General features: G+C 46.7%; 1 protein-coding gene across 8 annotated transcripts; it reads left to right on the top strand.

The window, feature by feature from the left end:
• The first annotated feature begins 116 nt into the window (after positions 1–116).
• On the top strand, positions 117–25425 carry PFKFB2 (6-phosphofructo-2-kinase/fructose-2,6-biphosphatase 2). 8 transcript variants are annotated; one of them, XM_084866052.1, is made up of 16 exons: positions 117–262; positions 1513–1620; positions 7516–7641; positions 8160–8256; positions 8672–8738; positions 8882–8956; positions 9321–9377; positions 10221–10345; positions 12572–12779; positions 13394–13540; positions 14319–14423; positions 15412–15541; positions 16340–16402; positions 16637–16701; positions 17333–17512; positions 23420–25419. In XM_084866052.1, the coding sequence occupies exons 2-16, from the start codon at positions 1530–1532 to the stop codon at positions 23480–23482; spliced, it is 1599 nt and encodes a 532-aa protein (XP_084722178.1). In that variant the 5' UTR covers positions 117–262; positions 1513–1529; the 3' UTR covers positions 23483–25419. The 8 variants fall into 8 exon arrangements, with proteins under 8 accessions (XP_084722178.1, XP_084722180.1, XP_084722184.1 ...); XM_084866054.1 differs by lacking the exon at positions 117–262 and adding an exon at positions 287–364; XM_084866051.1 differs by lacking the exon at positions 117–262 and adding an exon at positions 300–438.
• The last annotated feature ends 1474 nt before the right edge of the window (positions 25426–26899 follow it).

The following is a 26899-nucleotide window of genomic DNA, read 5'->3' as shown; positions in this document are numbered from 1 at the left end:
CACCCACTCCAGAGGGCTTCGTCCACACTCTCGCGAGAGTATGCAAAAAGCGAGATACCGCTTTTAACAAACCCCGCCCCCAACCTTGTTAGTTGCCTAGCAACGACGCAGCCAACCTCCGCCCGTGCGGGGCAACTTGGGAACTCGCTCTCTTTTCCCCTTCACGGCGCTGTCCTCCTCGGGGAGCCTGCGTCAGCGAGTCCTGCCGGAGCCCCGCCTCCCCGGAGTCCGCGGGTGCCGATTGGTCGAGGATTCTCTCCAGGTGAGGACCAACGTGGGGGTGGGTGGAGCCAGGCGGGGGCACTTGAATTGCGAATGACTGACTGGTAGTGCCGGGCCCCAGGCCACCGTGTGTCTGTGTAGGGTAGGCTGGTGTCTGCTTCGTTACCCCGGGGATCTGCCGGGGTCACTGCCGGGAGGGATCTTGGGGATCACAGGGTGAGCGACAGCTGCACTGCGCCAGGCAGAGCCGGGGAGGGCGGGAGGAGGGGGACTGCGTACAACCCGGAGGAGGTGCGAGACGGAGGTGCCCGGCTGTTTCTGGGAAGTGCCGGCCCAGAGACGTGGCCCGGAGTGCGGACCTCCGGGGACTTGGATCGCAGCAGGTGTTTGGGTGGGAGGATCTGCTTGGTCAGTGAGAGCACAGCCAGTGCCAGGTTCTTAAAGCCATAGGTCCTTCCTTCCTCACGAATTTCTTGTCTGGGTTTGGGAGGGGGTGGTGGTGTGAGCTCGGGGGCTCTCCCACCCCAGTTTGAACTGATCTGATGACACCTTAGGGTGTTTGCATCCCCTTAATTCTGTAGGTGACCTTGAGGAAGTCATTGACCACCTCTTTTGTGCCCCCAATGTTCCTTCTGTAGACCTTGTCCCGGGGATAGATGGGGAGACCGTGCAGAGGAAGGGCTTGAGGATAAGAATGCCAGAGGAGACATGGTGACGATCAAAAACGGGGTGTCTTGTCCAGTTACAGTGTCTCCTTAAGGAAACATGTTTGATATGTTCCCACTTTCTCATTCCCCCCCCCCCCCGCCCCGACTGAATCCTACCATTGGACTGCCATTAGTTTGTGATAATGAACTTGATCTGTTCGCAACCCCCCCCTCCCCCCAACGGCTGCCACTACTCTCCCCAGATTCTTAAACTAGAATTTGAGACCAGATAAGCCACATAATTTGACTGACCTCAGTTTTTCAATCTGTAAAATGGGAAGGAGTAATAATAATGGTACTAAAAATCTGCCTTATTGCAGGAATATTGGAAAGAGTGAAGGAGATAATTGATGTGAATGTTACTCCTAAATCAGCATTATAAATGCAAGATTCTAGTGCTCTATATATATGCAGATGAAGAAACCTAGGGCTCTGGGTTCACGCCTTGTCCTAAGGGCGTGTAGCTATTAACAGAGGAAGAGGGTTGGATCTTTTCACTTACACCACCCGGATCCTCCTCACCCTGTGTTTTGAAGGATGTCTTCTCCCTTCCCTCCTTTTCATTCCCCGTGGTCCCTTCCAGACCTCTGAAGAGCCGCCATGTCTGAGGATCCTTCACCTTCCTCGGAACAGAACGACAGCAGCTATCAAACCAAAGCCTCAAGTCTCCGCATGTCCGAGAAGAAATGCTGTAAGTTCTGGCCAAAGGGAGGGCTGAGCGCTCCCAGAATTTTATCTCGGGAATATAGTTGTAACCCTAGCCTTGGCTGCTTGGTGGGAGTGAGAAGTAACTCTTTGACATGGGAGTGGAAGACAAAGTCTGCGAGGGGGAGATCTAGTGTGAAAAAAGGAGACTCAGGGAAACAAGCTACCGTCCTTGGGGCTAGCCAGCGGGTGGAGCCCAGCCTTCCCTTACTGCTTTCTCTCCCCCGAATCTCTGTCTCCTGGGGGTATCTGCGCACTGGTTGCTAAAAATTGGGGCAAGCATTAGCCGTACATGCTGGGAGGAAGGCGGAGGGACCCTGTGCAGGAATTACTTGGGGTTGACATTGTTAACAGTTTCCCTTTGTTTTTCTTGTGAGGGGGCTGCTCACTGGGGACATTGCAAGTAGGAACCGATTTCGACAGCCCTCCGTGGAATCAGCCCTGACCTTAGACTTTTCCCTGGATCTGGGGCACCTTACTTTCTCACAGGTTGAGCCTTTGAACTTTGCAGATTATGTTCCCCTACAGATTCATTCCTTTGGGGACAGGTTTCACAGGAGTTTCTTGATGCTAGTTATTTAGACGGAGGTGGCAGGTGGGATGGCAGAGAGATGAAGCAGTTGCGGTCCTAAGCATTATTATGGATCTCAGCAGTGCAGAGGGTCAGGATGTCTTGGGGAACCTAAAAGAATGCCGATCCTTCTTTCCCTCTGCGTCCAGATTGCATATTTCCCATCAGTCAGTCTTCTCCTTTCAGTGGTTACATGTATTGGCAGGTGGAAACAGCAGAGCAGCAGGAGACCTGGGATCATCTCGTGTTCAAAGCTTTCCCCAGAGTCTCAACCTTGATGTCATGCCCTTTTCGGTCTCATGATGAATGATAATAATCTCTTCATCCGGCGCCGATGAGGCTTGCTGGGTTTGGGGTTGTAGCGGGGGCAGGTGGTTTGGATGTGATACTGGGGTTGGCATACCTCTGTGATTAGGGTCGCCTCTCTCTCTGCCAGGGCAGAAACTTAGGTACCCCGGGCAAATACCCTATGGGAGATAACCAGCATAAGTGAGATGTTTTTCAGGGCAGCCTCTAGGGTAGGGGTGTCGAACTCAATCAGAGAAGGGGCCAAAATCTAAAATCCAGCCTAAATCGCGGGCCGAATGGTTTACTGAACAGTCATAAACTGACAATGTCATAAACTGACAGCAGAGTGCAGTGATGACAGCGCGGTGCGGGCCACATTGCAAGGCCTGTCGGGCTGGATTTGGCCCGCGGGCCTTGTGTTTGACACATGTGCTCTAGGGTAAGAATCTCTACGTTTGAATCTGGGATTTAATACTTCGTGTCTGTGTGCACTTGAACAAGTTGCTTATCCCCTTTGTAAAATTAGGGTACTGATAGCATGTCCCCGCCAGAGTGATGCGAGAATTAAATGAGTAAATATAGGAAAGCGCTTAGAAGAGTGTCGGGCACAGAGCTAGGTGTATTATTTTCACCGGCAGCTCTGTTTGCATGTTGTGTTTATTCTAGAAACATATAAATTGAATTGTGGTCTAAATGCTGCGATGGGAGCTCTCTATTTAAAAGAAGCCGGTGAAGAATTATATTTTCAGTAAAGAATATTTTCTCCTCTTATTCGACAATATTGTAGCCCAGATTTTGGGGTTTGGGTGCACATTTTAATAAGAGGCGCATTGATTCACAAGGGAACAGAGAGCCGTCCATGTGTGGGGAGGAGTTGATGGATTGTGGGAGCCTCTGACCCTGCACCAGGCCCAGTGTCAGTCCCCGCTCTGCTTTATTCTCCAAAGGAATCTCCTACCTGCCTTCCTGACTGGGGGCAGTTTTCTGCCCTGAAGGCTTCTGAGTAGCCAGGAAACAGCACTTCCAGGTTTCTAGCCCCCTGGGCTCTTAATTCCTGGTTTGGGATCCTATCTGATCCTTGCAGCTCCATCCTCTGCCCCTCTGGAAGCATTTGGGTTGTCCTAAAGCCACTGTCCTTCATTTGCCCCATCTCTTCTCGCTTCCGGTTGGACTATGAAACTGTTACGGTCAAAGGAGAAATACGGTCATGAGGATATGTGTTAATTCATTTCCCTTTCCTCTGTTATTTGCCTGCATCTTGGAACAGGCTCCTCTGGCTGCTCAGGGTTCATACCCAGCGGTTCCTTTATTAATAGCTCAGCCATTATCCCCTCGGTGCTAATTACACCTGTGTTGGCTGACTTGGACTCTGTGAAGTGACTGAGCTGGGGATTGAAGGATTAATCTAGGGAAGTAAGCCCCAAGGGTGGGGTGAAGGAGAGTGCTGATGGCTGAGTGCCTTCAAGGTGCTCAGAGGACTGCTGCCAGAGGGCTCTGGAAGCAGTAGTGTGTGTGTGTGTGTGTGTGTGGGTGTGTGTGTGTGTGTGTGTGTGTGTGTGTGTGGTGGTGGTGGGGGGGGTCTACATGCTTTTCTTTCTTTGTTTCATCTATTCTCTACTATTGTGAGTAGGTCTGGAGCAGACACATTCCCATGTATACTTTCCCTAATGACCAAAGCAGCACCTGTTCATGAAATATTCAAACAGTACAGAAAGAAAGTGATAAGTAAAAAAATCTCCCACAATTTCTCTGTCCCTTTTAAGTTTGCTTCTTTCTAACAAGTCATTCTGGTTTGTTATTAATATCCTATTAAAGAAAAAAAGGTTCAAGCTGTACACTTTGGTTCTGCTGCTATTATCCCCTCCCCCACACCCCCTTTTAAGCTTGCTATATCTTGGACATTCCCTTCCATGTCAGTCAATCCAGATTTACCTCATTCTGCACAGGATTGCATTGTATGGATGTGTCAGTCTCCTCCTGATGGACATTTCCGTTTCCAATTTTCCACTGTCACAAACGATACTGCAGTGAGCATCCTTTCACAAACACACACACACACACACACACTCACACTCACACACACACACACCTTTGCATGTTTGTGCTAGCAACTTTTCTATAGAAATAATGGAAGAAAAGATAGATACATTTAAACTGTTCATCAGCATGACTGTCCTACAAAGTCCTATAAACTTTTAATATTTATTTAATAATTGGTCATTATTAACTATAGTTGCATTGATTAATAAAACAACGTTCTTAGCAGTCTGGGTATCTCATGCTTCTTAGTCAAATAGTAGAAGGAGAGAATCGTCAGTTTTATGACTTCTGATGAGAAAAAAGAAGATATTACTAATGACACCCACTTTAATGGGCAGCATATTTCAAGAATGTTGGATCTCCTTAGGGCAAATAGTGAACACGACCTTGATCATGAAAAGGCTGGAAACCATTGGCCTTCCGGGCCACCCTGCAGGATTGGATTAGAAAGCTTGGTTGTGCTGACCACATGGCTCCTTGGTCAGGTGCTGACCAGAGCTGGAGGCTGGGACTGAATGGGCGGATATGAAACCAAGAGTCCGGTCAGAGCCCTGACCTTGATTCTCTTTCTACTGTGGGTCATGCTGAGCTTGAGTTTTTCTGTCTATAGGAGGGAAGTCACCAAGCCCTCATTTCCTCTTTCCCATGAGTGTGTTCATGAAAGGAAAATAAGTTTAAGATCGAGAAAGTGAGTTAAACCTGTAAAGAAGATAGAAGAGTCAAGATTGAAACGGCTTTCCATGATAGGCCAATGGGCATGTTACATTGTCTCTGAAATGAATCAGCACGAAGTGTCTACTACTGAAATTCAGGTGGCGGTGCTGGTGCTTTTTAACTGGCAGGACAGTCTGTTCCCGGTTCTGCTAATGTGGCAGTTTGAGGCAGGAAGTGTGGAAAACGAGAAGCCCTGGTTGCAGCAGATGTTTGTGGGTGGATTGTGGGCAGAGGCAGGTGGTGCGGTTCTGGAGGCCGCTGTGGGGAGACATTAGTGACCTGTATTTTCTTTTGTTCCGAGCCCTCTTGTCCAGTTTGGTTTACACAGAGCAGCTGGTTCCTTCGTTGGTCTCAAAGCAGCTCCCAAGTATCAGTTTATTTTCCGCATTAGGGGGGTCACAGAACCTTTCGGAGTGCCTAATGGGCTGGAAGGTGTGGACAAAGCAGGCCTGGAAGTGCAGGTAATGAGCCAGTCCACGGGGGATGGAGAAGAGCGAGGCGCTGAGTTGGAGAAAGTGAAGACTCAGGAGGATTTAAACACTGAAATCCCAGGTGGATAGATTTGCCTGTTGGGGGGTCAGAGGTCAGGGATAAACATCAGCTGAGGATGCTGGGTGAGTTCTCTTGCTTTTGTGCTGCAGATGTGATGAGAGATGAAAATCACTTCTAGAGCCCAGGGCCAGGAATTGTCTATGTGCCAGGCCCTCTGACCCTGAGCCCACCCCTCCCTCACCACTTGGGCCGCTCTTTGGCTTCTGTGTTCTTGCCAAACACCCCTAGGAAACTCTTCCTTCCGAGGGCTGTTCTCTACCCGGGCCCTTCTGCCCACTTCTCCATTGAGCTCTTTTGACATTTCTTTCCCAGAAGAAAATAGATGACTTTCCACCCACGTACCCCAATTTTACAGAACTAAGAGCTGTTTCTTAGCTTTATGGGGTCCCCTTGTCCCGGGTTAGAGCAGTGGCAGTGACTTGCAGGGTACCCCCTGGAAAGCAGTGCTGGGAAGTGAAGGCAGTTGGTGCTTTCCCTCTCTGGTCCCTGTGCCCTTAGAGGAGCCCACCGAGCCTGAGCCTCCCAGGTGACCTCCTGCAGGTCTAGGCCTAAGAAAGTGGCTGGCAGCCGTGCAGGGCCCTTACCCATCACTCCTTCACAGCAGGATGGGCAGAGAGGAGCCAGATTCTATGGGCAAGCTAATGAGAAATTACAGGCTCTTTTTAAAGAGAAAAGCCCCCGAGGAAACACAAAATCTGGACTCTAGTACCAGCTCTTCCCTGTCTTATTGCGTGTCCATAGGCAAGTCACTGGGCTGACTGAATATCTAGTTTGCCCCCTTTCCCCCCCACTCCTGTCCAGTGAGTTTGTAAATGAGTATTCCTGAAATAAGTTTCCTAAGGAAGCCTGGACCAATGACTGATCTTGCTTCTAAATTGTCTTGCTTTCTTGTGGGCCATTGAGGCAGGCTGGCCATGATGCCCTTGTGGGCTAAGCTTTACTGAAGTTTTCTGAGGTCTAGTCAGAACTTATGTCAAGTAGGCTTCTCCACAAGCTAATCTCTCTTAGAAATTCTGGCTTAAGCTCAGGTCCCAAGTGCAAGGCCGAAACAACTTGAAGCCAGGCTCTTTTTGTGGTGGGCAAGCTAGTTCTTGCCCATGGCTCTGAAGGGATAGATGAGATACTCAGCCTAGACACTCGGTTGGACCTATTATAGGAGCCTGCTCAGTTCTAAACGGGTAGGATCTCCAGACATAAGACCCTCCCTCAAAGCTAGATCATTCTTGTGTTAGGCAGGGTGCCATCCTTACTGTCTATTTCTTTCCACCTTGGGGACCTCTGTGAGACCTTGGACCTGTGGGGAAAACATGTCTTCATGTTCTGGGGACTTTCTGAAAATCGACATGACTCTTCAACTCTTTCAGGAGGGTTTGCCCGATAAATCACCAGTTTGCCTTCCCAGTCTTCCTGGACCCTTGTCTCACTGAAGTGTTTGAGGATTAAATGAGTTTCTAGCTATGAAGTTGCTAGCCCTGTGCACAAACCTTACTTGGTCCCTAATCATTTAGCTGTATTATGTCTTTTTCTTTTTAAAAAACTTTTAATTAATTATTTTATTTCTTTATTGATTAAGGTATTACATATTTGTCCTTATTGCCTCATTACCTCTCCTCCACCCCCCTGTTGTCTGTGTCCATTGATTAGGCTTATATGCATGCATATAAGTCCTTTGGTTGATCTCTCCCCCTTACCCTATTCTGTCTCATTTCTCTCTAGCATGGGCATCCTACATGACCAACTCCCCGACTCTCATCGTTATGATTGGCCTGCCAGCCCGGGGCAAGACCTATGTGTCCAAGAAGCTCACACGTTACCTCAACTGGATCGGAGTGCCCACCAAAGGTAGGCATGGGTCGTCCATTCTTTGGGAATGAATCTGTTCCTCCATCTCACAGGCCTCTGCGGGATTTGGTCTTCCTCACATCAAGGTTACAGGGTGCTTCTGGCAGGAGTAGTTGTTGCTTCTGGATTTGCTGAATTTATTCTTGTTCATTCTTATTTCCTCCTGAATATATGATTCTATCCTCAGTGCCTTTGACGGCACACACTTTACATTGTTAAAGCCCTTCCCTATATGTCACCTTGTTTAGTCCTAGCAGTGCCCCAGTGAAATAGCAGAAGCGGCTGAGGAAATTGAAAACTGAGACAGCTTAAGGCTTGCCCAAGGTCTAATAAGTCTGAACTCCACCATAATTTGATTCTTAATCTGATATTGTTCTCTACATACCTTGGTGCCTTTTTTTTTTTTTTTTTTTTTTTTTTTTTAATCCCCTTGGCCACTGTGATGTTAGACCAGGATGTCCCCTTTGGTGGGGCCATTATATGGTCTCAGTGCTTACAGGTGTTGGTGTCTCCTGCAGTGTTTAATCTTGGGGTATACCGGCGTGAAGCAGTCAAGTCCTACAAGTCCTATGACTTCTTTCGGCATGACAACGAGGAGGCCATGAAGATTCGCAAGTGAGTCTCCTGAGGCCTGACCTCTGGGCCAGCTCTTTCTTGGCCTTCATAAGAGAGGGTGTGATGGGGCTTCGTTTTCCTTTCAGTAAATATTCTGTGGGGATTTGAAGTGGGAGTTGTCTTCTGGACAGGTCCTTTTGGGCTTGTGTGGGTAGAAGAACAGGGCTTAGGGAGATGTATGTATGCTTGCACATTAAGCCTACAGAGGGATAAGATAGATGCATAGGGTGGGGGGAAGGGAAAGATGATATAAACATCTCAGTGGGGAGTTGAAAGTTAGGGAAGTTTTTGACCAGTGAGAAAACTAAGCAGGAAGGGACGTGACTCCTATAGCAACCCAACTGCTCCGGTCTCTGGCTATGCCTGAGCCAGTCCCCTGCACTCCTCCTGCTGATTTCCTCTGCTCTTACGGCAGACAGTGTGCTGTGGTGGCACTGGAAGATGTTAAGGCGTATCTCACCGAGGAGAGCGGGCAGATTGCGGTAAGCCTTGCCTACCTCTTCCCCGACTTGGTGTCTACCTTTTCAAAGCTCTATAGCCCCTCCCCTCTCCCCCTTCTTGGGTCCATCTTGGTGGGATTCCATTTTTGTTCCCTACTCATTTACCTTGTGGGCACTCTTCCCAGGTGTTTGATGCCACCAATACAACTAGGGAGAGGAGGGACATGATTTTGAACTTTGCCAAGGAGAATTCCTTCAAGGTAGGATCTGAGTCCACATCGGAGGAAAGGGGATAAGTGGAAGTGGGCAGTTGGAAGGAACATGGAGATCTGTTTGGCTCTGGGTGAGTGAGGCCAAGACTGGATTTATGATTCTATCCTCTTGGGGCAGGCCCACAATCCTTGAGTGTTTTCTTGCAGGTACTTTCTCAGACCCTTAACCTGTATGTCTGAGGCCTGGGGATGTGGTAAGAGTTATTTTTAAATGAAAAGGCCTTGAAGGCACTTTCATGAAAGAAAATCCTGGGAGATGTGGTGGCTGGGTGAAGTAGGTATGAGCATGTGCTCTTAATGAACAGCCTGGCCAATTTTGACTCATTTATCATTGCCCTCTCTTTCTGGCCAGGTGTTCTTTGTGGAATCTGTCTGTGATGATCCTGATGTCATCGCTGCCAACATCCTGGTGGGTGACACTCCGTATACCACCACCTCTTTATCCTTTGTGCCTGGTGTGTATGGGGGGAGGGGACCAGGAAGGGAGAGTCAACAGGGTAATGAAAGAAAGAAATAGACATGTTTAACATCACTGATCTATTTGATCTGCCAGAGCACGGTTTTGTACTTCCACACTCTTGAGAGAGGAAACAGGCTTTAAGGAATAAAATAAGAATTAGCTGTTGAATGGAGACCAAGACTTAGACTGTAGGATTCCTGGCCCCGTGTTCTGGAAATTAGCTGGATGCGCAGACCTAGAGGTATTCTTAGAATAGACCAAACTCATGATCTGTCAGGGCCACTTTCTAGGAAGGCCATCTGCCCAGTGTTTGTCTAATGGTCAGAGTCTAAACCAGTGCCCATTTGATGGGTTGTGCTGTGCCATCAAGATGGTGCTCTCCCAACAACGTGGGTACTTGGGATCATCTAAGGGAGAGGCGTCTGGTCCAAGTCAGGCATGCGTCAACTCATGCATCTTATCCTAAACGGCCGTGGGGAGAAATGGAAACACATTCTGTTTTCCCAAGGAGTACATAGAGGATCAGGGCTCAGGAGCAGCTTCTGCTGCCTGACCGCTGGCTGTCCTTCAGCCAAGGGCAAGCACATGACTCCCCAGTTGTCTTGCCCTTCTGGGTTGCCAGGATCATAGGACAGAGGGGGGTTGGGGGGTGGGGCTCAATGAATGGGGGTTGCCAGAGCTGCAGTGAAAGGCCACTGCTGTGGACTTCCTTTTCTTTATTTAGCTGTGGCTGTTTGCAGCAGGGCTAGTGCGGGCAGACCTCTGACTAGTCCTGCTCTTCTGTGATTCCAGGAAGTAAAGGTGTCAAGCCCTGATTACCCTGAAAGGAACAGGGAGAATGTGATGGAGGACTTCCTAAAGAGAATTGAGTGCTACAAAGTCACCTATCAACCCCTGGACCCAGACAACTATGACAAGTAAGGTTTGAGGCCATGGTTTAAAGGACATAAATACGGACCTCTTGAGGAAAGAGCCTTTCTCTCCCTGTTCCCAAACTTCCTTCTGCCATTCCAGACCCTTTTATCTCTTCAGAGAGATAAGGTATGGATTTGTGGCTCCTATGTGGGTTGCAGCTTACCCTTGAACACTGACATGTTTTGTTTTTATGATCATCAATTCTTCCTGTCTCTCCTCTAGAGCAGGGGTGGGGAACCTCTTTCCTGCCAAGGGCCATTTGGGTATTTATAACATAATTCGTGGCCATACAAAATTATCACCTTAAAAATTATCTGCTAAATTTGGTCAAACATTTAATTAACTCGCCCCTCATGCCTTGGCAGGGCCAGACCCAGTGATTTTGTGGGCCTTGTTCAGCCTGTGGGCTGGACATTCCCCACCTCTGCTCTAGAGCAAGATTTCTCAGCCTCCACATGGTTGACATTTTGAACTGGATAATTCTGTGTCATTGTCTTGTGCATTGTAGGATACTTAGCAGCATCCCTGCCCTCTGCTCACACGATGCCAGTAATAACTTCCAACCTGTGACAACCTAAAATGTTTTCTGACATTGGCTGGGGAATAAAATCACCCTTGGTTGAGAAGCACTGCTTTAGATCAGTAGTTTTGAACTAGGGTAAATGTAGGGTACCCCTTAGAGATGTGTCATCAGCTTTTGGTCAATTTTTAAAGTGTATAGTGTATGTGTGTGCATATATATGTTAAGTAATATATATTAATACATATACATGCATATATTACATATATAACAACACACACAATATAAAACAATGTGTATGTTATATGTATGTACTGTATATGTAATATGTATCTTGTTATATATAATAGGTAACATATTATGTACATATAAATACATAATGTGTTACCTGTTATATAAATACATAATATCTTACCTGTTATATATAACAAGATATATATAATTCAACTACACAGAATTATCCAGTTCAAAATGAAGTTCTCAGGAACATGACTGGCTTAATGAAATGTCTGATCACTGCTAGCTGTCGCTACCATGGCAGCATCTATCAGCAAAGTGGTGTACAATACACATTAACTTGATGTGTGTGAGTTATAGGAGCCATAGCAAAAGGTCAAGTTCATGTTGAAGAAAGATGTGTGTGCATGGAAACACTTGAGGACTTGGATTGCTGAACACACATAGAATATACAGATAATGTATTGTAGAATTATAAACCTGAAATCTATGTAATTTTATTAACCAGTGTCACCCCAACAAATTAAAAAAAAAAAAAAGAAAGAAACCTGTAAGAACGTGGCCTTTAAAATGGCACGCAGTCCACAGTTCCCTTCTATCTCAATAAGAACACAGCCCTACAGCCCAGCAAATGAGACTGGTTTGCATAGCCACTGTTGAATTACTTCAGTGTCTGCTTTTGAGTCTTTCAGTTCCTTCAAGGGGTTGCCCAGAATGTTACTATTTGCAGGTGTTTTTTATAAGAGGTTGCAAACCACCTCCCTAGATATGGCTTAATAGTATATTCTTTAGTTACCCCCAAAGTTCTATACATAGAACAACATTCTGAAAGTGTGTGTGTGTGTGTGTGTGTGTGTGTGTGTGTTTATAGATATTATCTCTGGTGGTAGGCTTATGGGTGATTTTTATTTGCGTCAATGTACCTTTAAAAAATTTTTTTTGGAATAAGCATTATTATTTTTATAATGAGGCAACTCCATGATGGCCACAAAGCAAACTGTCCACGGAAGTGCCTTTGAGGGAGGATTGATGTAGGTAGATGCCAGGAATGCACAGAGGTTCCTCTGGTTCTGCTTCTCCTGCTTCCCCCTCACCACTGGTGATGCTGTACATGCTGTACCCTGGCCAGGTCTCGACCCCTCAGATGGGGGGTTGTGCTTCTCACCCAAATTCAAGGTTAGCAAAACCTTCAGGTCATCTAGTGTAGCCCCTGATGGGAGCCTGAGTTCTGTTGGTCACACTTATTTCATGGCACAGGGAGGGACTCCGGGCACTGAGGGACTGGCCAGGAGTTCCGGAGATTTTACTTCATCTCGGTTCTGGGGAGTGATCCAGCTCTTACCATTCAGCTGCATGGGGCTCTGACAGGGGAGGAGGAGAGCTGCTGTGAGTCTGTGAGAACTGTGACCTTTCCCTGCTATGTTATCCTAAGATTTTTATACTCAGGGGATCCCCTCCCCTTCTGTCCCAGGGATCTTTCTTTCATCAAGGTGATCAACGTGGGCCAGCGGTTTCTGGTGAACAGAGTCCAGGACTACATCCAGAGCAAGATAGTCTACTACCTCATGAACATCCACGTCTGTCCCCGCACCATCTACCTTTGCCGGCATGGAGAGAGCGAGTTCAATCTCCTGGGGAAGATTGGGGGTGACTCTGGCCTCTCGGCGCGGGGCAAACAGGTGCGTAGTTGGCCAGCAGGCTGGATTTCCCAGGCTTAGAATTAGAGGATGTGGTGAAGGCCATCTCTCTTATCGCCTTACTTCTTCCTAAACTCCACTGAAGCTTTTTTTTTTTTCTTCAAAATATATTTTATTGACTTTTTTTTTTACAGACAGGAAAGGAGAGGGACAGAGTCAGAAACATCGATGAGAGAGAAACATTAATCAGCTGCCTCCTGCACACATCCTCACTGGGGATGTGCCCACAACCAAGGTACATGCCCTTGACTGGAATCGAACCTGAGACCTATCATTCCGTAGGCTGACGCTCTATCCACTGAGCCAAACCGGTTTCGGCAAGGCTTTATTGTTCACTAATTCTAGCTCCGTACTGGAGTGTGGATGACTTGGAACCATTTTTGCTGTGGTCATTCAGCCATTGGTTATTGGGCACAACTTGTGTGCTTAGCAGAGCACAGGGAGCTTCAGCTGAAGCTGTTTTTCTCTTGGGTTTATTGCATGGAGCAGCTTCCAGATGCCCACTGCGGTCATGCACAGTGCCCTCCTAGGCTGAGTGAGCAGGTGTACGTGTGTGTCCGTGTTTCCTCTCTTGAAACTTTTATTTCAAACCCCAGTTTGCCCAAGCTCTCAGGAAGTTTCTGGAGGAACAGGAGATAGCGGATCTCAAGGTGTGGACCAGCCAGCTGAAGAGGACTATCCAGACCGCGGAATCGCTGGGGGTGACCTACGAGCAGTGGAAGATTCTGAATGAGATTGACGCTGTGAGTTGGAAGCTCTGGTGGCCCGGACGGTCTCTTATTCAGGCAGGATTTCTCAGACGTCACCATTTGGGCAGTTTTACCTAACATCTAGGACCACCAAGTAGAGACATTGAAGAAGCCAAAACTGGCTGGTGTGGGGAGGAAGTGGGAGCAGTTCCGCCCCTGATTAGGGCTTCCTGCCTCCTGGAACACCTGTGCCAGTAATGGCACGCCAACCCATCTTGGGGCACCTGGGAGTTCCATTTGGTACCTCGGTATGTTTTTTTCCCGGGAAAAATAAATAGCTAACAGCTCTTGCCTTTAATTTCTACTTAGTTCCTTTGGTCAGCTATTCTAAAAAAAAAAAAAAAAAAAAAAAAGTCCTTTTCATTAGTTTCCTTGGCTTTCTCTGTCCTTGAGCACAAAAGTAGGCATTTCTTTTTCTTTCCTTCCTCTGCACCCTTTTAAGCCTTCTGCAAGAATTCCTCTTCCACTTCCTTTCACTTCCTCTCCTTCCCTGCTCCCTGTTCCTTTTATCCCACTGACTTTTCTCGACCTTTAAATTCCTCCCAGTAGTAGGAGAAAGTGGCGGCTTACACTAGAGAAGCCGCCTCCTCTCTGCCGTGGCCCTCACCCTGCCAGTCCCAGCCACCCTGGCCAGGCAGTGGCAGGACACGCCAGGACCCGGCACAGTGCCTGGCGTGTAGTAAGAAACTAGTGTTCCTCGGTGTCTCCTGCCTTCGTTGGGTGGGACCCAATGGGCCTGTCTACCCCGGTAAGCCAGCGTGGCTCCCTGCAGGGCGTGTGCGAGGAGATGACCTACGCCGAGATTGAGCAGCAGTACCCAGAGGAGTTCGCTCTTCGAGATCAAGAGAAATATCTGTATCGCTATCCTAGCGGGGAGGTGAGATCCCCTCCTGTGGCACCACTGCCCCGCCCTGTGCTGGGAGTTTAGTGCTAACTTTGGGGAAGGATGGAATGTGATTTCGGGGGCAGGGGGATCTAGAAAGGGTGCTTAAGGCAGTACTTAGTTTATCCTCCTGTCTTTGGGTCCTACTGTTTTTAGTTCAGCTTAGGCAGTCAAATGCCTCATTCATTTGTTAAGATCTCTAGGGCAGTGGTCGGCAAACTCATTAGTCAACAGAGCCAAATATCAACAGTACGACGATTGAAATTTCTTTTGAGAGCCACATTTTTAAAACTTAAACTTAAACAGAGGCAGGTACACTGTTATGAACTTAATTAGGGTACTCCTAAGCTGGCCTTTGCTAAAAACTCAAGGGGCCAAAGAGCCGCATGTGGCTCGCAAGCCACAGTTTGCCGACCACTGCTCTAGGGGAAAGAGTAGCAAGACAAACTGTTGAGTAGGTTGTAGAATCAACTTGATCTTTTTCACTTTATTTTTCATTCCACTCACTACATCTCACGCCCAGATATGGGCACCAAGTAGATAGATGGGCTGTGAGTGAAATCCCTATCATCTTCAGTGTTTTGGGCTGTTTCCTGGTCTAAGTGGCTCCTCGGTCTAGGGATGTGTGAGATGAAGGTAAGTCAACATATGACCGAGGACCAGGAGGCCCCCAGGAGCCCCCTGTTGCCTTGTGCTCTGCCCGTTAATCTGGGGAAGAAAAACCCCACATGCGGGATGCAGATTTTTCTCCTCTTGATATGTAGTTTCCTCAGGCTGAGTGTTGCCCTTGAAAGGTCTGAATATTCTTAGGAGCTTCCAAGGCCGGGGAGTGAGCAGGCGACATGCAGTCAGTCGCTGAAGCTCTAGGAGGAAAGCCAGCTGGGGAGGAAGGAGCCGTGGCCTCTTTACTCTGGACACAGCCTCTGCCTCGGCTGCCAGCTTGCGCCGGGCCTCCTAGCAGCCTGCCCACTTCCCCCCGCAGTCGTACCAGGACCTGGTGCAGCGGCTGGAGCCTGTCATCATGGAGCTGGAGCGCCAGGGCAACGTGCTCGTCATCTCCCACCAGGCTGTCATGCGCTGCCTCCTGGCCTACTTCCTGGATAAGGGCGCAGGTGCCACTGAGGGGAGGGAGGAATGGGAGGGGACTGGACTCGGGGGTGGCACCAGGATCCCTGGCAACTGGACCTCCCCCCTCTTTCCCTCAAATTGGAGTACATTCTTCAGGCGCCAGTGTGGGGCGCCCAGCAGCCACCGAGCCAGCTGTTTGCTGAATTGATTGCTGGTCCAAAAGCCCCCAGTGGAGGGGCTGCTGCTGGGGCTGCTCAGTCCTGCTTGGCTAGAGGGCAGCCTCGAGCTAACCCTTCTGGCAGCGCCAGAAGAGCGGCTGAACACTGCCAGCTTGTTCCTTTGGCTGCTAGGAGGGTGGTGTCCTAGAAGCTTCTTCATCCTTAGATGTAGGACAGTTGCTGGGTGTAGCCGGAAGGAAGTGCTGCTGCCATCTCGGACACTTCCCTTTCCGGCCTACCTGACCCTGAGCGGCTGGGAAGCTTGCGGGTGTGTGGGTGTGTGTGTGTGTGTGTGTGTGTGTGTGTGTGAGGTAGGGGGGTTGAGGTTGGGGGGGGCTACACTCTTTCCTTCCACGGGGTCCTCGCTGCAGCACTTACTCCTGTTTGGCCTGCATGGAGGGATCTAAGCCACATAGTTGCTTGGGTGGCTTCTTTGGTGGCTGCCTTGGTAACCATCTGGGGTTTAGGGGCGGAGCTGTATAACTCCAGTTCCAGGTTAAAGGAGGAGTTGTCTAACTCCAGGTCCAGGTAAAGAGAACTCATGAGCTCCTCAGTCTCTTTCTGCCACTAGCTTGGCCTTACTCCATACTGAGAGTCTTCCTCGCCTGGTCTTTCTGCTTTCAGATGAGCTGCCGTACTTGAGGTGCCCTCTCCATACCATCTTCAGACTCACTCCTGTGGCCTACGGTAACTATGCATTTAGGAGCTGGGCAGAAGGTGGGGATTGAGGAAGGTCAGGATTTCTCTGAAGTGTGTGCAGAAGTTCAACCCTATGTGCCAGGAAAGCTCTGTTTGTAAATGTATGTAGGTATCGGGGAGCACAGGCATTCTGTTCTGGTGCGCTTCCCCATACGGAAACAGAGGGATCTTTCTCGGAGCTCTGCCCCCCAAAGGCCTCTTTCCTTCCCTCCGTGTTCCCAGGTTGCAAAGTGGAAACGATCAAGGTCAACGTGGAGGCCGTGAACACTCACCGCGACAAGCCGGCTGTAAGTATTTCCCACGGATGAGCTTGCAGGTGCCCTGCCACATTGAGTCTCTGAACCTTCGGCCTCAAGACACTGGGGTTGCTTTTATGGACAGAAGGAAGGCAGATCCAGAGCGCACGTCCTGGGGAGTCTGCTCACTTCCAAGAGGCAGAGATGTTGGCATTACTATTTCTAGAGATTAGTACCTCTTTCATGAGTCTTGACCTTGGAACCTCCCGGAAATCCAGTTAAAAATGCAAAGCGTTTGGCTGAAGGGAAGTGCAATGCCCTCCTCCTTCCCCCCCTCACCCCCCTTTAGAAAGCGGGATCTAGCAGAACCCAACCTGTAAGGTGGGGTGAAGAGGTGCAGTTTGGTTCCTAGGTCTGTCCTGATAGCCTGTTCGCTCTTAAGTAAGCCCCTTCCTTTCTGTGTTCCTCTTGCCTGCTTTGGAGTTTGATGCTTAAGGAGAGTCTCCCTCTACAACCCTTTAGCTTCCTGGAGCTAGGGGACCCGGCCGCCCCCAGGGCTCAGGAGACTGCCTCGGGAGCAGGATGGAGGGAGCTGTTGTGGTTTATAAGCATTTATTTAACCTTCACGAGTGAGCTCTTATCTTGGCTTTCATTTGTGTGGTGTCCCTCCGTTTCTAATCAGAACAACTTTCCCAAGAACCAAACCCCTGTAAGGATGAGAAGGAACAGCTTTACACCGCTGTCCAGTTCGAATACAATCAGGCGTCCAAGAAATTACAGTGTTGGGAGCCGGCCCCTCAAGCCCCTCAGCCCTCTCCGTGCCCTGGACATGCAAGAAGGGGCCGACCAGCCGAAGACCCAAGTCAGCATTCCGGTGGTGTAACTGTGTGTTTCCCTCCAGTCCTGGCCTCCCGCCCTTGCCACTAATCACCAAGGAGTCATTTAACTTCCAGTCCCCGCCTTCCCGACCACGAACGTGAGGCCCTGTGTTGCAAACCAACCTTAGCTCTCCTGCAGTGTGAACCCTCTCCCCATCCTGGGGCAAGTTGCCAAGTTGGGTGCTTCAGATCACGTCCTCATTGGGTGGTCTGGAGGAGGAGGAAGAGGGGTGATTGCCCCTGGACTGATTAGCTTACCTGGGACTGAGGCTAAGCAGGGCCAGCACATTGGTCCTTGACAGTCTCTGGTGTCCAAAGTGACTGATGTCAGTAAATTGGAGTGGGGTGGAGGGGGACACATGAAGCCCATTTTCCCTTTACCTTTGTCTCTTCAAAGTGTGCTTTACTCACAGCTCTTACCTGCCTGCTTCCTTCCCCCTCCCTCATCTCCCCATTGGATTGTCTAGTGTGATGCATGTCATTGTCACTGTAGTGTCTGACTAGGGGGGAAGGGAAGGTCAGCAAGAGAAATTTTCTCTGCGGGGGGCCCAGATGGATGTGGTCAGGGGTGGGGAGGGCGGGGAGCCTTTCCTTTCTCCTCCCTTTCTCTCAAGCCGGGTCTTGCTAGGGTCAGCCTAGGCTCTAGAATAGGGGTGTCGAACTCAATCAGAGAAGGGGCCAAAATCTAAAATCCAGCCTAAATCGAGGGCCGAATGGTTTACTGAACAGTCATAAACTGACAATGTCATAAACTGACAGCGGAGTGCAGTGATGACAGCGCGGGGCGGGCCACATTGCAAGGCCTGGCGGGCTGGATTTGGCCCGCGGGCCTTGTGTTTGACACATGTGCTCTAGAACATCCACAGATGCTCTGGAGCCAGGAAGTGGATGTAGGGTGAGAGTTCTTGCCTCCTTTCATGAGAAATAGCCCTAAGGCTTTGCTGCCCTGGGGAAAGCTGCCTCTGAGAGAGGGGGAAGTAGGTTGGTTTGCGTTTCTCAGGAGCCAGGCATAGGCCTTCTGGCAGCTGTGGGGTGAGGTTTAGGAGAGAGGGCGGTCCCCCACTGCTGCAGGGCTGTCGCAGGGCAGGTCTTATCTGTTCTCCAGTGGCTCCCAGCTTCTCTGCCAGCCTCTGCCAGCCAGTGACCTCGGGGGCTGTTTAGAAGGACAGTGACCACTGATTCAGGAGTCGCCACTGATGTTTGAATTGTTCAAGTCAAAAGGCAGAGAAGAGTTCATCAAGCTGCTTATTATTTCCTAAACACTCCTTTTTAATGAAAACATCTCGAGGCTTTGGGACCCTGCGGGGTCTAGGTCTTCGCTGCTTATATTTATTTCCCTATTCCGCTCTGTCACTTTATTTTTTCTGTAGGGTTAAACAGAAGATGTTTACAGCCGGGACTCTTAGCCCCTCGGTGATTTACGATGGCATGCTTCTCCCCCTGAATTTGTATGTAAAATATGAATATGTGGGCATTTTCACAAGAGATTTTTAAAAGAGAGAGATGACTCCCCATTTTGAAGTTATCAGTTTGTCTTTTAGAAGTAACCAGGGAGAACATAGTAGCTGTTTGCCCTGGGGTTGGGGGTAGAGGGGGGTTGGTGACAGACCTTTTGTCAAGATTCTTATCCAGGAATCATCATTGGAACCCCCGTTAGCACTTTTGAAATGTACACCTGCCTGGGTCTGTTTTAGGCTCATTGTTCACTCAGAATCTCTAGGGTTGGGGTCTCACGTGCCTGTGGTCAAACAGCTTCCCTGTTGATCCTGGTGCATTCTCCAGGTTGGAGCTCTGTTCTGTGAGGTTGGGTAAAGGAATACTGGGACAGTAGTTCCTTAGACAAAGCAGCAACCTAGGGATTCTGAATCTCCTGGAGCGAGATGTTTCGCAGGTCCCAGTACTAAAAGCAGGCTGCTGTGTTCTAGAGTTATTCTAGGTCCTATCCTATCTTTAACCACTTACACTGCAGGAACAAATCACTATGTAAATACATAAATGTCCTTGGCTGATCACTGGGGATTTTAAGCACCTGGATGTAGGCACTGAGATAAAACCTATAGGTTGAGAAAGATTATCATCAGAGGCAGCTGACTTGTGACCTTGAGTCCTTCATTCTAATTGGAAATCTAGAACAGGACATCACAGTGAATTTCCTAAGGCTGCTTGCCTAGATTCTGCTTGGAATTACCTGCTCTTCCTGCTTAACCATTTGCGTAATGAGAAGGTTCAGCAGGAAGAAGCCAGGAGAATTTAGGATGGAATAGAGCTACAAATTTTATTTTATTTATTTCATTTTTAAAAATAATATATTTTTATTGGTTTCAGAGAGGAAAGGAGAGGGAGTGAGAAATATCAATGATGAGAATCATTGATTGGCTGCTTCCTGCATGCCCCCCCACTGGGGATCGAGCTCACAATCCAGGCATGTGTCTTGACCGGGAATCGAACCATAATCTCCAGGTTCACTTAACCACTGAGCCTTGCCAGCGGGTGAGCTACAAATTTCAGAGAAGTCCTACTTCTTATCTTTTTTCTTGTCCTCCTCTCTTGTTACTTGATTGTGTATTATTCTATGAAGAAAAGGTGGACTCGAGCATTTTTTTTTGCCGAGCCTGTCAGTTTTGTTATAGGAGTAATAAGTGAAGGATTTAGCCTCTATCTATTTTTCAGTTGCAGTTGCCATTCAGTTCTATTTTCTTTTATTGCTTTAAAGCTGAAGGAGGAATTCTGTGACATACTTTAATCCTCAGATTTGAATTTAGCTGTTACTTATCTGTATTGTCTTGATTTTGTTTTGGTAAGGGGATTATTTTACATTCAATTAGAAATCAGAATAGGGAAGTAATTTAAAACTCTAACATTTTGTGCTAGATGGTCTTATCATTATCTCTGGGTTTTATTTTTGTTTTTTTGTTTTGTTTTGTTTTTGTTCTTCTTTCCCCCCAAGAAGTTAAGAGTTAGGAATACGATGTTTGTTTTCCTAGACTGAACAGTTGAGTGTTTCCGATGAGACTTTGCTGTTCCTCTTCGGAGGTCCTGGCATTTTGAAGGAACAGGAAATAGCTGTTTGGAAATAAATACATCTTAAACGGTACTTCTGTGAGCAGGAGTTCTGAGTTCCAGAGAAACTATGGATGCTTGGGGTAGTGAAACTATGGATGCTTGGGGTAGAGGGGAAGTGTCTAAAAATGGAGAGAACCATATCTTATGCACAGTTCATGGTCTTCTTCTAAGCTCAGAAGCCAGACTGTGTTTTCAAGAGATTTGATAAATTTACCCAGGTGTTCCAGTGTGCATTTAGACATGTTTGTGTTTTAAAATATTTTAATTTAAAAAGTTACATAACAAGTGAGTCAGGTTTAGCAGGATTGATCTCTTACTTCCTATAAAGGTGACATAGACATCAAAAGTATGTCCAGGAATTTAGTTGAGATTCATAGTGGCCAGAAGACTGTATGTAGCAGTAGCTACGTCCTGACTCACTCACTGACAGACTCTAGTGGGGTCTGTATGCTGACTGATTGACTGACAGACTCTAGTAGGGTCTGTATGCTGACTGACTAACAGGCTCTAATAGGATCCGTATGCTGACTGACTGACTCTGGTAGGGTCTGTGTGCTGACTGGCTATACTAGGATATGTAAGCTGACTGTCTGACTGTTTTGTAACTGTACCAGTTGGGAGTATATTATTGTAGTTCTCTGTCTATTGCATGTGTCCTACAAAGAAAGGAAGTAAACACTCCACATGTGTTTTTAGGGGGAAGTTCTGTAAATTATGATTTCTAATAGACATTGCTTTTAGAGTGGCAGCCAAAGTTTCATTTTTAGAAAATTAAGGTTGTGTATCACTTGTATGACATTTTGTAAACCCAGCTAAGGAAATGTCTGCTCAAAGCCTGAAATGGTTATTCTACTTGAAGTCACCCCATTTGTTCCCCAACTTCTAGGCGGATTTCACTTTTACCACCTGTGTCTAAACCTTCTGTGTCCACAGCTTCTCTGTTATAGAATGTAGCACTCCATTGGATAATGTGGTGATTTTCGTCTGCCATGCATTTGGCGCTTATTCATAACCTAATAAATAAAAATGCAAAGGTAATTTCACTTTAAAAATTTTAAGAGGTGGCAAAGTATTCTTAGTAAGCCTTTCATTGGGTCTCTATGACTGATATTTACCTATTCAATGTTTTGTTTCTGAATTGCTTATGTACATTTTTTTATTGTTTTGAATTAACTAGATCAACTCATTCTGATATGGTAATGGTTTTGCTATGGCAAAAGCAAAGGACTGATCACTAACTGTGCCCAGGTTGGGAATAGGCTGAGTACTATTGGGTTGAATGGGAATGGACTGGAATGGGAACCCAAGCAATAGAATTATCCTGCTGATTTCCTAGGCACAGCTCTGTTGAAAGAAAGAATGTAAGTCCTTAACAGCATTCTGATTTAATCTGGTGACATTGATATCAAAATATGCCACTCAGATCCACAGAAGGTGTGTATAACTGTACTTGAAATGTGTTTTGTGTGTGTGTGTGTGCGCAGAATGGGTAAATAAAATTGTTAAGTAACTTGAACCTATCAGAAGGCTCCTGGGTTTTTTGTTTTGTATTTTGGGTTGTGTTTTCTACCCATTCATCCCTTCTCCCCCACTGCCCCCACCCCAAGCTTTGCCTCACACTGCCCAGTGATTGAACCCCAGACCGGCCAAAGCCAGTTCCCAGTGACTGGAGTCCTTGGTGTAGGCATGGCTCTCTTCCACCACCTTCTGGGGAAGATGGGAAGGACATCATGCAAGGCACGTGAATTCCTGTAGGAGCTGTGTGTACTTTTTGAGAATGACCTCTACAAGAATTACCTGTTACCTTTGACTTCCATTAACAACATGTAACTCACTATTTATTGTAAAGAAGAAAAAAAAAACCTTAAAGATCTCTTAGAATTTAGTGGCTGTTCCTTCTAAATCATGACCTGCCTGTTTCTAAAGAGGTTATAGCCAGTGAGATAAACCAGCGTTAGCTTCTGGGACGGAAAATACGGGTGAATTGTATCACCATTGCCATGCCTTATTCTTCTTACTCTAACGGAGAGTGGGACGGGAAAATACGGGTGACTTGTATCACCATCGCCATGCCTTTTTCCTGTTACTCTAACGCAGTGTCTCCCAAACTTCTCTCATGATGAGAATCACCTGGTGGAGTTGTTAAAATACAGATTCCTGAATCCCAACTAAGAAGTGCTAAACTAGAATTTTTGGGAACATATAGGTAAAATTGTATACTTAACTTAGTGCTCTGTCTTAGAATCTTAATCTTTGTCTTAACAGGATTACCTAGTGATTCCCAGGCACACTTAACATTTGAGAAACACTGTTCTAAAGGGAAGGATTTCTCCCAAGTTAAAACATTAAATCCCAGTTTAGGGGAAGAGGTTGATTTCTGCTCTGGAGTCATCAGTCAATTTCAGAATGGGTTGGGATAACTACGATGGCAGAGACCCTCCTCCGAAGCCAAGTAGCCCCCGACTGCAATGTCACCCTCTCGGCATGCTCTCCTGGCTGGTGGAGCCTACCTACTCTCCTTGTACCACAGGGTTCCCGCCAGCCTCTGCCTCATTTCCTGGCTATGTAGCTTATGGCCCAGGGGTAAAAGGACTGCCTGGTCCAACCTGGCATAAGGAGAGTCTGTTTTTCTGGGAAAGAGGCCACTGGAGTCTGCCTGACTCCCAGGAGTAGAGGGGGATGTGCAAGCACACCAGTGTCTCTGCGCATGTCTGTGTGCAGATGGGGTGTGGGCGGTGGGGAAGCAGTGCAGGGACTCTGCTCTGCTTTTCTTGATTTGCCAGTTTGCTGGTGTAATTGCTTTGTTTCTCTTCCTCTCTGGCTCCCAGGCAAAGACCTCGCTGGCCGTGCCTAGACGCTCCTCTCCGGCCTCCCTCCCGGCGCTCTCCTGATCGGGAAGCTGAGTCCAGGCCTCCCTGGGGCACTGGGATCTGCTGGAAAACTTGGATGTCGGCTTGATCAAGTAGCGAAGCGGGGATTGGACGTTGGGCACCCCCAAAGTGGGGCCTGGAGAAGCATCACCACATTTCTCCCCCTCGTGCCCAATGGGGATATCGGTTACACTGAAAAACTTAACTTCTTTGTGCCTCCAAACATTAACAGCCTGAACTGGTTAGTTATTATTTTTTGTATGATCTCTTCGCTGCATTTGGCCCAAGTTGGCCAATCTTGCTGTGTTTTGGTATCTAGCACCCTACCTGTGACTGTCTCTAGCTGGCTATTTTTGTATGTGTATGTGTGAGGTGCAAATACACCTCTCAGATTTCATTGTTTCCAGGTGTGAGGGCTGAACCCCAGTAAGTCTTTTCTGTCATGTATGAGCCGGTCTCCCATCCTTCCCAGGTGAACAGGATTGGAGTACAATTTACAAAGGTTAGCATTCACTTTTTTTTCCCCTTCACATTGGAATCAGACAAATTCCCCAGGTGACTGGAGGGTATGTGAGTAAGTAGTCCCAGAAACGTCTCTCCTGTGATGATGGAAGAGTGGTGTCTACAGCAACCTTTTCCTTTAGAGAAGTTTTGCTGGTTCCAGGCTCCTCGAGGGCAGGATCTGACTGCAAGACTCCCCCAAATGGGTGCCTGTCTACTCCTCTGGAGCTGCTGTGTTTTCTGTCTGATGCTGCGTGCCTCTCAGGGCTGAAGAGAAAGAAAAAAAAAATAGGGTGCCAGTTCTGTCACATGAAGAACTAAAGAAGACTCCTTGGGAATCAACTCCACCAGGGAGTTTTTTTGATTTCAAAACAGATACCCTTCTTTGGGGTTTGTCACCATGACATGGTCCCTGCAGAAAGCTGTGGCCGTGACTTTAAGAGCAGCTGGTTTTCTGACTCCCGCCTCTTAGCTAGTTGTCTCTATTTTGGCCTACCTGTCTCATGTAAAACATGGGAGGTGCAGGGGAACCAAGCCCTTAGTCCGTTGGTTTCCCTTAAAGATAAGCCAGATAATTATCCCTGGTTAGTGATTATCAAATATGCAAACATGTCTCTGTAGATATCGATGTCACTTCCTGAGGGAGGATGACAGTTCCAAAGAATATTATATCTTACACTCAAAATCATTGCTCCCCCCCAAGAATGAAACGTTTTTATGCTTTTGCATTTTTGTTTTCTTTTGACTCCGATGCCCACTTGCTGGGCAAGAGGGTGAGTAGCAAGGAAAGTAATGAAATGTACCCTTTTTTTCCAAATGGTTCTTTTATACTGTGGTTGACACAGGGCCGTTACCGAAGATACGATGAGCTGGGCTGCAGGCAGTTCAGCATCCAGCACCTAAGAGGTGCTTTTATATGCACGAAGCTGCCTTCAGAGAGGCTCCTGACTCTGCTCTGCAGCAGGTGATTTTCATCTCGCTGCTTGGAGCATGCTCTACTGTACTAATTGTGTTCTTGGGATGCAGGTGTCTTTCTGCATCTATATACACTGTCTTTTGATGACCAGATAATTTATTTATTCATCCATGTAAGGTATTTTTTAAGTCCCCGTAGTAGTGTTTGCATGTATTTAATCAAAATGTATGGTCATCTGTGTTGTCATTTTTTTTTAAATTTTTTTTTTGGTCGAAATTGAGGTCCTTGGAGCATTCAAGTCTATTGTTCATAGTATTATCTTAAGTTAAATTTCTAGAATATAGATATCTGTCTTCTGTAAAAGGCTAATAACTATTTTAAAGCACAGTGGATTTCTTTGAATACTGTTTTGCTCATCAGTTTTTATCTATGAATCAAGAGATGCATTTCTCTGCACAAAAGTTGATCTCCTCGATCAATAAAATCATACTGAAATATGTAATATGTATTGCTTTTGTAATAAATACAATAAAAGTTATTTTAAATTAAAAATGCAATTTTTGAAATCACACACAAAAGAAGATAACATTAGATACATTATGCATACACAAAATATTAATAACATTGTGCAAAATGTGTTTGAAACTAGCTTCTTTAAAATTATCCTTAAATTATTAGATTGTGTATATATTTTCAACTGATGGTTTTACGGTAATTGGTGACTCCTGCCTTTATCAAGTTCATTAGCTTTTCAAAAATGATATCAGTGGGATCATTACAGTCATGCATTATTGACATTCTAAAGCTTTATTAATTTATTTAACATATTTAATGATCACTTTTTGGTTGCCATGCAATGGTAACAAGAAGTCTTTGTCCTCTTTCTAGGGTTTATGATTGGAAAGGAAAAAGTGAACAGCAGTTCTGTAACTCAGCCCTCCCTATGGGGGATGCCTTCCCTCATAAATAACCTTGACCGAAACTGTTATTAGGTAATAGTTATGTAAATGTTTATGATAAAGGGACTTTGAACACTCTCATTAGCGTCAGTAGCAAAAGATAAAATGAAATGTTCGTTATAAGAATATAGTCCTAGGCATCTGATAGAATGAGAACTAGTTATCAGTTCTCCAAGTGCAATTGAGCGGCAATGGTTATAAGTATTGCTAAATGTACTGAGCTTTAGCAGTGTATCTGGAGGAGTAACAATAATGATGGTGTCAAGGATGTAATTTCACTAGATCTCTAAGCACCTTTGGAGGTGTTTTCTTATTCACCAACCAGTCCATCCTTTGTAGAAGGCTGGGAGGCTCTGGCTACATTAACCCTGTTTTACAAATAGGTAAACACCCTTTTTGAGTGGCTCACCTCAACACTGATTGAGTTTTTGTCAAAGCCCATACCTCAGAACAAGGTAAATCATAATATTTGTAGCAATGAAGGCTCGACAAACATAACATACTACTATTTTTAAATGTAGCTGGAAACTTAACCAATATATCAGGATTAGAAAATGACTATTCAGTGAGTTACCCAACGATGGCCATTATATATTTGCTTGATTTCTGTAGCCTTAATTATTACATCATGTTGTAAACCTTTCCGGGGTCTTCACTAAGGACTCACTGTGAGAAGAATCAACCTTCAGGCTCAGTAGCTTGTCCTGGTTGGTGACAAACTTATTGGCACTTCCTGCGGCAGTTGGGCTGTCACCTACTACTAAGGTCTCAAGGTATCCAATCTACATTCTTTGTCTTGACTCACTTGAAAATTTGGCAAAAGCCAAGGGCTTTCCCCAGAAAAAGGTAGACACGTGTAAGTTTTTCATTCCATTTATGGAGCTCAGGACCTCCTCAAACCCATCCCTGTGCATCAAGGTAGGAAACAGGAGCGAGATAACACACCACATACACACACACACACACACACACACACACACACACACCCCTCCCTTTCTTTGACATGAAAAAAATGACATCCATTTGATATTAACTTTTTTTAAGCAGAGGAGGAGAATATAT

Source organism: Pipistrellus hanaki (assembly GCF_964339955.1).
Source record: "Pipistrellus hanaki genome assembly, chromosome: 18".
Taxonomy (NCBI): Eukaryota; Metazoa; Chordata; class Mammalia; order Chiroptera; family Vespertilionidae; genus Pipistrellus; species Pipistrellus hanaki.
Note: the sequence above shows the minus strand (reverse complement) of the source record. Positions and strands in the feature narration are given on the sequence as shown.